This window comes from Phacochoerus africanus, chromosome 1, assembly GCF_016906955.1.
Source record: "Phacochoerus africanus isolate WHEZ1 chromosome 1, ROS_Pafr_v1, whole genome shotgun sequence".
Classification (NCBI taxonomy): Eukaryota; Metazoa; Chordata; class Mammalia; order Artiodactyla; family Suidae; genus Phacochoerus; species Phacochoerus africanus.
Window position 1 is genome coordinate 98572014 of NC_062544.1, and position 11019 is coordinate 98583032.

At 42.4% G+C, this 11019-nt stretch overlaps 1 protein-coding gene across 1 annotated transcript in view; it reads left to right on the forward strand.

The window, feature by feature from the left end:
• Window positions 1-5579, forward strand: part of GPD1L (glycerol-3-phosphate dehydrogenase 1 like) — a 48841-nt gene extending 43262 nt beyond the window's left edge. Inside the window, exon 8 of the mRNA XM_047769429.1 lies at window positions 2735-5579. Within this exon, the coding sequence (XP_047625385.1) occupies window positions 2735-2831 (97 nt within the window). The 3' untranslated portion in view covers window positions 2832-5579. The remainder of the gene's footprint in view (window positions 1-2734) is intronic.
• The last annotated feature ends 5440 nt before the right edge of the window (window positions 5580-11019 follow it).

Genomic DNA, 11019 nt, shown 5'->3' on the forward strand with positions numbered 1-11019 from the left:
ATCACATCACAAATTTCATCTTTGTAGGCTACATGCAAGTCTCTGCCATGTAGTCTTTGTTTCTTTTTACAGCCCTTTAAAAGTATGAAAATCATTCTTGGCTTGCAGATAATACAGAAAGAGGTCACAGGCCAGACTCACTTCTCTAGCCATGGTTTGCTAACCCTGGTTTAGACATTGTTGCTGCTAACATGATATGGACTTACTACATAAACTTACAGTTTTACTTTTATTCTTCAAATTTGGTGGAGGCGGGGTGTAGCAGGGGAGGGCACATGCTTTTAGAATTAACAAAAATTAAAGTCACATAAAAAAGGCACACAGGGATTCCCACATGAGATGGAGGTAACTTTCACGGAGTTCAATGAACTTTCCATGGAACCCTTTCATTTGTGCGATAGGTAACGAACTCCATGGTCTGCTCTGTCCCTTTTCTTCAGTTTAGGATGTATTTTGAAAATTATTCCACATCTACACCTGGGGGTCTCATTTAATGGCTGCAGAACATTCTACAGTGTGGGAGAACCTCAGTTTATTTAACTAATATCCTCTTGATAGACATTCAAGTTGTCCAGGTTTTTCTTTTTTTCTTTTTTTCCTCCCCTACACTCAATGGCAGGGAGCAAGGGCAGTCTGGGGTAGCAGATCTTTCCTTCTGTGCCTCTCAGGGAGATAAATATCTTCCCCAGAAACGCTCTGAGATGTATTATGCCTTGCTGGTCAGAACTTGTTTCCTTGGCCAATTCTAGGTGAAAGAAAAGGCTGGGGAAGTGAGCATTAGGCTATTTTAAACCTTGATAAGGAGAGAAGGGGGTTGGGAATGGCTTTGAGTGGTCACTGCTACCTTGCTTGAGGGACATACATGTTGTTTTCATCTTAGAAACAGGGAAACTAAGCCATGAAGGGACAGAAGAAGGAGTTGAAATCTCCAGGCTATAACTCTCATTCACAAAAATTCATTCAGCAAACACTCACTGGGCACCTGGCCCTTGCCTGCATTGTGGCAGGCCCTGCTGATGCAGAGGTGAACAAAACAGGCTTGGGCTCTGTCCTCTCAGGGCTGACAGTTTAGGACCCAGTGACTATGGCACGGCTGTGTTTATGAGCTGTTGTTTATTGCACACACAGCATATTGCCAAGTGTTGTACTGTGCACCTTACATGTAAGTCACTTACTACAACAGTCCCAAGTGTCCAACCCATTTTGTATATGAGTCAGGGGGGTCAGAGGGGTTATGAAACCTGCCCAAAGTTAATAGGCTTGATTTGATTAAGTCTACCTGACTCTGAAAAATAACAGAACATTCTGAACCTTTGCAACCCATGATGACAGGCTATCATAAAGACTTGCATAACCCATCGGTACAGTTTGCTATTCTTAAATTATGTTGTCGTTACAGGCTGCTTCACTAGATCATTTTCAGAATGGCTTTTAAGATTCTCTAGATGCTTTCAAGCTAATTTTAGGCCCTGTGTGTGTGTGTGTGTGTGTGTGTGTGTGTGTGTGTGTTTAAAAGCCTGATTGAAATTACTTAGTTATTTCCTTAGTGATTTCTGCCATGGGGGAAAGAAAAAGAAATACTCACTGGCCCAGCCATACCCTGGGATAACATTATCTTTTCTTACAGTGGATTATTAGCTTATTCCTTTGTTCCTTCATCCATTTCAAACTTTCACTTATACCTTCGTTCACATCTTGGAAGAAAAAGCACAGTAACTCCAGCTTCCAGCAGGAGATCAGCACCTTGCTAATTGTAGGTTCCCCATGCTGATTCTTGCAGGAGTATTCCAGGTCTGCATTATTTTATGGGGCTGAGTGGGTTGCCTCATCTTCATCCTTGAATGATTCATTCTAGAGAAGCAAGAGCAGTAACCTCCTTGCAGTTTAACACTTATTCTCCAACCTTTTAAGCGAGTGACACAGAGATCTTTTTTTTTTTGTCTTTTGTCTTTTTGTTGTTGTTGTTGTTGTTGCTATTTCTTGGGCCGCTCCCGCGGCATATGGAGGTTCCCAGGCTAGGGGTTGAATCGGAGCTGTAGCCACCGGCCTACGCCAGAGCCACAGCAACGCGGGATCCGAGCCGCGTCTGCAACCTACACCACAGCTCACGGCAACGCCAGATCGTTAACCCACTGAGCAAGGGCAGGGACCGAACCCGCAACCTCATGGTTCCTAGTCGGATTCGTTAACCACTGCGCCACGACGGGAACTCCACAGAGATCTTTGATGGCTCAGTAGGTTAAGGATCTGGCATTGTCACCACTGTGGTTCGAGTCACTGCTGTGGCGCGAGTTTGATCCCTAGCCTGGAAACTTCCATATGCCACAGGCACAGACAAAAAAAAAATAAAAAACTGAAATGAACACAAAAAAAATAAAAAACTGAAATGAACAAAATAAAGGAGTGACAGAAACTTAAGACTCATTCTCATTTGGCCAAGAGCCTGACCACAACTCTTGATGTCAGGATCATCCTGGGAAGATTACTCTGTGACTTGGCCACAGACAGGGCTTGCCAAACAGTGAGGGGGAGGATGACTTAGATTGCACCAAGGCCTTTATTATTTGGTCTGCAGAGGCTCTCTGCAGACCAGATTATAAAAGAGTGTGAAGGTGATCACTGTGTCCCCATAGTAGCTCACGTAACCTGCAAGCTTAGGCAGGACAGAGACACTGGTTGGTTCTCTGAGGTGGACCAGATAGCTTAACTTGTCTTTCCCCATTCCTCCCACCAGGTTTCCATTGTTTACTGCCGTCTACCAGATCTGCTATGAAGGCAGGCCCGTCCAAGAGATGTTGTCTTGTCTCCAGAGCCATCCAGAGCATATATAAAGTGAATTACACAGCAGGTCAGGGAGAGGCCCGCCTCTCTGATCAGTCATTTGCATTCAGATGGAAACCAGGACTTGGCAACAATATCTTGGCTTGACTGTAATCCCATCCTGGATATGTATGAATTTTTACAGGTTCATTTTTGAATTGTGAGATGAAGTTCACTGGCTAAGATATTACTGAGCAACCACCAGATACACATACGGGACCGTGTGAGTGCATATTCCTTTCTCCTTCTGTGGATGTTTCTATGAACCAAAATTAAAGGCCCTTTTTAAAAATTACTTTTGAAAACTTCCCACAGTGGTAGCTTCTAAGATTGGAACTATCACAGCTAAAAGTTTTGGATCTAATTCATATGTATTTCAGTGGAGGAGTTTTTTTTGTTTTTGTTTTTGTTTTTTCTCTTAAGGTTAAACTCTAACCAGCATTAACATGGTAGCATGGACAAGTGAGTGGGTTCAAAGGTGAATATACTGTAACTTTTAAACACTATCTCAGAACCAGCATATTTAACAACTACAGTTGTGAGTTCTTTTTTTTTTAACAATTACATGTTTTAAATTAGGTAATCCACTTATATGTATGTTCCTCTCACTCCAGTTTTCTGCAATTTTAGCCTCCTTTCTCTTCATTAGCTCTCAGAATGTGCTTTCATAAAGGCTCAGTCATGGCAGAAGTCAGAAAACTCATCTGGGATTTTCCTGCTGTGACTGACACATTCTGATTAAGGATCCTTTTTGTCAGGTAGTACTTTTGTGCAAACATTTCCTTTAAGCCTCACAGATCTCCTGAAAGGGGGCTGCTGTTATCCCTCTTTTAAGATGCAGTCACTGTGCTGGGTCTTCTGGCAGGTAGGGGCAGAGCCAGGGTCAAGCCCAGTGCTCCACCCCAACCCTAAGGCCAGGATTTGCTCGGATCTCACTGGGCTGGTTTGTTCTCCCACTAATTGGTTGTAGCAGATGCCACACACAGCCTTTCCTGAGGCCATAGGTGGGCTTCCTGCAGCCAAGGTTTGTGTGGGTCCTTGTCTAGAAGGATGCCACTCAAACTGCGGACTTTACACTGTCACAGGTTCCCAGGTCCAACCCAGACCTCTGAAGTGGGTATTGTATTTCTGCTTTGACATGCCTCCCACGTGTTCTGATGCGCACTACAGTTGGACAACCACTACTGTAGAAAACTTACTTTCGACTGGCATTTCTCAAACCATGTTCCATAGGAAACAAGTGTCCTGGGATCCAGTGGTGGTTCCGCATGTTCCCTGGCAAGGTCCAGTGAGTTTGGGAAAAGCCGCATCTGTACACCCCTCTTGAAGCAGCAGAATATATGTTAGTGGAACCTGTTTATTTAACCCAGCATGTCTCAGACAGATTATGGAGGTTTTTTTTTTTTTTTTTTTTTTTTTGGCAAGTAAACGTGCCAGGATTTCCAAGGAAACACCCTTCCAGGCTGAGGTGACCTTAGGACAGCTCAGCTCGAGTATACCCTTCACTCTGCCAGAAATGAGGATGAATGGCTATCTGTGGTTTGTTAGTTCTGAACCTTTAGAGTTCAGGTCTGTCTTGGACCTTTGATGAAGCTTTAAGGTGACACCATCAGCCAACCAAGTGGATGTCAACCTCGCTGAAACGCACATTATGTGGACTAAGTGCTTTTAATTCTAGAATTAGAATGGGAATTACTGTATCTTTGTAAATGTGATTGGTTTCAGGATAGCATTACACTTAATAAATGTTAAGGGAATGTGTGAATGTCGCTTATGCATTCATGGATGTTTCAGTCACTTAGAGATTTTTTGACTTTTTTAATTTTCCAGCTTGGGTCTTTTTTTCCTTCTACACCTAAAATGATTATAGACTAGATTTCGTGGGAATTTGAAACTCCCACATGCAGAAGTAACTGAAAGCACATAATATGCTGCAGGTTTCGTTGATTTTAGTGCCACTATTAAGTCAATCAATTTTTGCTTGTCTCATAATTAATCTTTTTTAAAGTTTGTACATAGGTAACAAAGTGTTACTTTTAAAGATACATAAAGGGCTGTAAGCTAATCATGTCTATTAAGTGGGATCATCAGACATGAGGAATTGGGATTTTGTCCTTTGTATCATCTCATCTGCATTCACCTTCCTACACTGGGTTTGTACTTCTGTGTTTTTTCTTTGTAAACACCCTCTTTCCACTCTGAAGTCTGACTGTACCTATTGAACATACTTCTAATATTCTGCACATATGGAAAAAGGTAAATTTTATATCAGTTTGTGCTTTGCTAACTGTAGATATTTATTACTCTACGAGTTCTCTATTTTTATAACCACCTCTGGTCCATCATTTCTTTTAATTCTCCTTTCTTACTAATTCTGGTAATAGGGGAGGGAGACATCTAGAAGAGAAGCTTAATTTATATTGTTTCAGCCAATCTGTGAATGTAAAAACTACACTGTTGCCTTGCTATTGTCCAACCTCCTCTAATGTGAAGCATACGTCTGTCCTGAAACCCACCCTAGCAGGTGGGGTGAAGCTAAACTCCTTCTGGTGAATTTCATTTAACTCTTAGTTATAACATGGCCCCATGGCGTCAGCCCACAGAGTGATGAGGTGCTGCTGTACAAGAGAGTCAGTCTTCAGTTTTTCCACTAGCTCTAACTAAGAGACTTTTCCCTACACATGTACTATCTTTGTTTACAGATTGTGGGTGAATATGATTTAAAAGCTTGGTTTAATAAACATTGAATCCCAAACCTATGCCACTGATCCTGTTTGTTTGTTTATATATTCATTTATCTATTTTTGTCTTTTTAGGGCCATAGCCACAGCATATGGAGGTTCCCAGGCTAGGGGTTGAATTGGAGCTGAAACTGCTGACCTATGCCATAGCCCAGCAACACCAGATCCAAGCCATGTCTTCAACCTATACCACAGTTTATGGCAACTGTGGATTCCTGACCCACTGAGCAAGGCCAGGGATCAAACCTGCATCCTTATTTATGGATACTAGTCAGGTTCATTACCACTAAGCCACAACGGGAATTCCTGATCCTGTTTTGTTTTGTTTTGTTTTTTATTTATTTACGCTTTTTTAGGGCCACACCTGTGATATGGAAGTTCCCCGGCTAGGGGTCAAATTGGAGCTACAGCTGCTGGCCTACACCACAGCTCACGCCAATGCTAGATTCCTGACCCACTGAGCGAGGCCAGGGATCAAACCTGCATCCTCATGGATACTAGACGGATTCGTTTACACTGTGCCACAACAGGAACTCTTCCTGTTTTTTTTTTTTTTTTTTTAATCAGCTTATTTCATAGTTTCGTTTATTTAGGTCAGCACCTTTTTTTCTTCCTTGTCAAATGGTGTAGCATGAACAATAATAAAATAAGGCTATTTTTAAAAGAAAGGCTTCATCTCCAGTGCACTCCTCAAATATATCTGCTTCCATTTGTCTGTGTTCCCCTCCATTGCTTACTCATCTATTTTTGCTTTTTTTTTTCTTTTTGCCATTTCTTGGGCCACTCCTGTGGCATATGGAGGTTCCCAGGCTACGGGTCTAATCAGAGCTGTAGCTGCTGGCCTACGCCACAGCAACCTCATGCAACCTCAGATCCAGGCTGCACAGGCTTCCCATAAATACTCACTTTCCATAAATATTCTCTACTGAATATGCAATTTTAAAATTATAAAGTAATTATAGAAGAGTTCATTATGAGTGAAAGTCAACAGATTTTTTTTTTAAACAGAAGAAGTAGATACCCAAGGGTTTTAGATATTTAATTGAGCAAAACGAGTGATACTTTGAAAGATAATTTTAAAAATAGCAATTTAAAAAGAGGGTTAAAGTATTAAGGTCAAATTACTATGGGGGGCAGGGAACAATCAAGCCAAATTGAAAAGCCTATTAGAATATCAAGAAATGAATATATGTAATTTAAATTATGTCATTGGACAGATTAAAGAGTTTTGGCAGAGCTGCAGATGCAATTAGCAAACTGGAAAATAGATCTGAGGCTGTTAACAGAAAGTAGCAAAGAAAATAGCTGAGAATTTAAAAGGTTAAGTAGAGGATACATCTGATAAGAGTTTCAGAAGAAAGACTTTTTCAGAAGAAAGACTTTTTTTTGTCTTTGTCTCTTTATGGCCACACCCACAGCATATGTATGTTCCCAGGCTAGGGGTCTGGAGCTGCAGCTGTGGGTCTACGCCAGAGCCACAGCAAGTGAGATCTGAGCCACGTCTGTGACCTACAACACAGCTCGAGGCAATGCCGGATCCTAAACCCACTGAGCAAGGCCAGGGATCATGGTTCCTAGTTGGATTCATTTTGGCTGTGCCACAGCGGGAACTCCAAGAGAGGCAATTTTTGAAAAAATAAAGTCTGAAATTTGTCCAAAATTGTATGCAATCAATTTTGTTATTCTCCTGAATATATTTCCATTAAAATTTTACCATGTGGTCTTTTTAACTTTTTATGACTCCTTGTAAGATAAGTTGATGATAAACTTTTTCCTTCCCTCCCTCCTTCCCTTCCTGGAAATAAATTGTATGAGAAAGCTATAAGGATGATCTACTAATTTACTGAAGATCTAATTAATTTGAGTTCTAAAAACAAGCTCTGTTCCTTTGGTTTGAATGGAAAGTGTAGCACTGTGGAAAGATGTGGGTTCCAGATCTGGCTTCACTGTTTTAGTATCCATTTAGTCAAGTAGCTAAGTCTTTTGTGAAGTGCATTTTCCTCATTGGTAAATGGTATAATATCCATACAGTCTAGCTCAAAGGATTATTCTTTTTTGTCTTTTTTTTTTTTTCAGGGCTGTACCCACAGCTTATGGATGTTCCCAGGCTAGGGGTCAAATCAGAGCTACCACTGCTGCCTACATCACAGCCAAAGCAACGCCAGATCCAAGTCATGTCTGCAACCTATACCACAGCTCATGGCAATGCCACAGCTCATGGCAATGCCACAGCTCAAAGCAAGGGCAGGGACTGAACCCAAATCCTCATAAATACTAGTCCGGTTTGTTACTACTGAGCCACTCAAAGGATTCTGAAGATCAGTGAAAAGCAGGAAATCTTAACATATTAAAGGAGAGGAAAAAAGAAAAGAAATATGAGACTTCCCTGGTGGCTTAGCGAGTTAAGGATCTAGTATCACTGTGGTGGCTCATGTCACTGCCGTGGCCTGGGTTCAGTCCCAAGCCTGAGAACTTCTGCATGCTGCAGACACAGCCAAAGAAAAGAAAAAGAAAGATATACTAATAGCCGCTTGTGGTAGAGACAATTATTTAAAATTTTTTCTAAGATAGAGTAACTACATTTCCCAGCCTCCCCCACAGTTAGGTGGTTGAATTCTGGCCAGTGACATAAGGAAGAAAAATACTACTTCTGGGTTATGTTGTGTTTGTGTCTTCACTCTTTTGTGTGCTGATTGGGCATTAGTTTCCAGGATGACCTGGGCACCATATGTTGGAACTTAAAGCCTGGATTCCTACATGACTGTGGAGAAAATCCCCCCACCCTCGGTCCATGTTGGACTATGACAGGTACAAGAATCATTATTAGGCCTCTGAGGTTGAAGGGTTATTTATTACGGCAGGTAGTGTAACTTACCTAGGACGTTTTAAAAAAGCATTTGAGGAGTTAAGAGTTCAAACTTACATAGAATTCCCTTCGTGGCTCAGCGATTAACAAACCCAACTAGGATCCATGAGGGTGTGGGTTCAATCCCTGGCCTTGCTCAGTGGGTTAAGGATCCGGCATTGCCTCGAGCTGTGGTGTAGGTTGCAGACGAGGCTCGGATCCCATGTTGCTGTGGCTGTGGTGTAGGCTGGCAGCTGTAGCTCCAATTCTACCCCTAGCCTGGGAACTTCCATATGCCATGGGTGTGGCCCTAAAAAGAAAAAAAAAAGTTGGAAGTTAACAGAACTATCAGGAGATTAGTGAGAATACATATGTTGGTCACTACAGCATCCTAGTATCTATTTTGGCATCCCTTGTTTGGACTTGGGAGGCTTGTTGGAATATGGTAGGGCACATTTGTGGATGTGTCTATTTCTCTCCTCCCTGGACTGACTAGCTCAGTCCACACTTTTTTTTTTTTTTTTTTCTTTTTACGGCCACACCCTCAGCATGTGGAGGTTCTCAGGCTAGGGGTCTAATCAGAGCTACAGCTGCCAACCTACACCACAACCACAGCAACGCCAGATCTGAGCCACATCTTCAACCTACACTGCAGCTCACAGCAACGCCAGATCCTTGACCCACTGAGCAAAGTCAGGAATCGAACCCTCAACCTCGTGGTTCCTAGTCGGATTCATTTCTGCTGTGCGACGACAGGAACTCCAGCTAAGTCCACACTTAGTATGTGTAATTGGCTCGCCTTCAGAATTAATGCTGCCAAGGTCTGGGATTTATAACATGTGCTGCTTTTTTTTTTCCCCCACACCTATGGAATACAGAAATTCCAGGGTCAGGGATTGTACAGCGGTGACCCAAGCTGCTGCAATGACAATGCCCCATCTTTAACCTGCTGCACCATAGGAAAACGCCAGCATGTGCTTCATTAACATACTTAAGTTGTGGAGTTCCCATTGTGGCTCAGTGGTTAACAAATCCAACTTGGAACCATGAGGTTGCAGATTTGACCCCTGGCCTCGCTCAGTGGGTTAAGGATCTGGCATTGCCATGAGCTGTGGTGTAGGTTGAAGACTTGGCTCGGATCCCATGTTGCTGTGGCTGTGGTGTAGGCCAGCAGCTGTAGCTCAGATTCAACCCTAGCCTGGGAACCTCCATATGCCTTGGGTGAGGCCCTAGAAAAGACAAAACAAAACAAAACAAAAACTTAGGTTAGGAGTTCCCGTCGTGGCGCAGTGGTTAACGAATCCGACTAGGAACCATGAGGTTGCGGATTCGGTCCCTGCCCTTGCTCAGTGGGTTAACGATCCAGCGTTGCCGTGAGCTGTGGTGTAGGTTGCAGACGCGGCTCGGATCCCGAGTTGCTGTGGCTCTGGCATAGGCCGGTGGCTACAGCTCTGATTCGACCCCTAGCCTGGGAACCTCCATATGCCGCGGGAGCAGCCCAAGAAATAGCAAAAAGACAAAAACAAAAACAAAAAACTTAGGTTGTATCCTTAAATTGTCTTCCTCATTTCAAAAGTTTATAATTAGAAATGTCAGTAGATTTTAGATAAATCTACATGCTAGCCATCAGCTCTAAAACGTTTTGGCTTCCATTCAAAAACTAAAAAAATGGGAGTTCCCGTTGTGGCTCAGTAAGTTAAGAACCCAACTGGTATCCATGAGGATGTGGGTTTGATCCCTGGCCTTGTTCAGTGGGTTAAGGATCTGGCGTTGTCTTCTATCTACGACAAGAGATAGAAGATGTGGCTTGGATCCGACATTGCTATGGCTGTGGTGTAGACTGGCAGCTGAAGTTCTGATTCGACCCCTATCCTGGGAACCTCCATATGCCAAGGGCACAGCCCTAAAAAGACCAAAAAAAAAAAAAAATCTAAAAAATGAAACCTCTTCTTCGAATTATATACATTGTAAGTGAAACCAAGGCATTGGAAAGTACCTTACCATTGACCTTACTGCTCCATGTAATTTGTCAAGTTGGTGTTATTCAACTTGCTGCAAATGGAAATGCATTTGTGGTGTGATGGAAGTGTTACTGGTGATTCTTTTTTGTTATTGCTCTTATTTTAAAATTATTTTTGATGGGTGACAGTCACTTGGTGCAAAAATAAAGCCCATTTCCCAAGTAGCCACTGTTACTAGTTTCTAAGGTGGTCTTCTAGAATTTCATTTTATATAAGCAAATATATGCTTATTCCCTTCCTTATTCTTGTATACAAGATAGAGCTTACTACACACATCTTGCCTTTTTCAGTTAACATTGTCTTGGGAGTTCCTTTTGCGGCTCAATAGGTTAAGAACCCAACTAGTATCCATGAGGATGCAGGTTCAATACTTGGACTTGCTTGGTGAGTTAAGGATCTGGCATTACTGCAAGCTGTGGTATAGGTTGCAGATGCAACCTGCATTGCAGTGGTTGTGGCGTAGGCCAGCAGCTGCAGCTCCAATTTGACGCCTAGCCTGGGAACTTCCATATATCACAGGTGGGGCCCTAAAAAGAAACAAGAACAAAAAACCAAGAATATTAGGTCTTGACCATCTTTCATATCAGCTGCT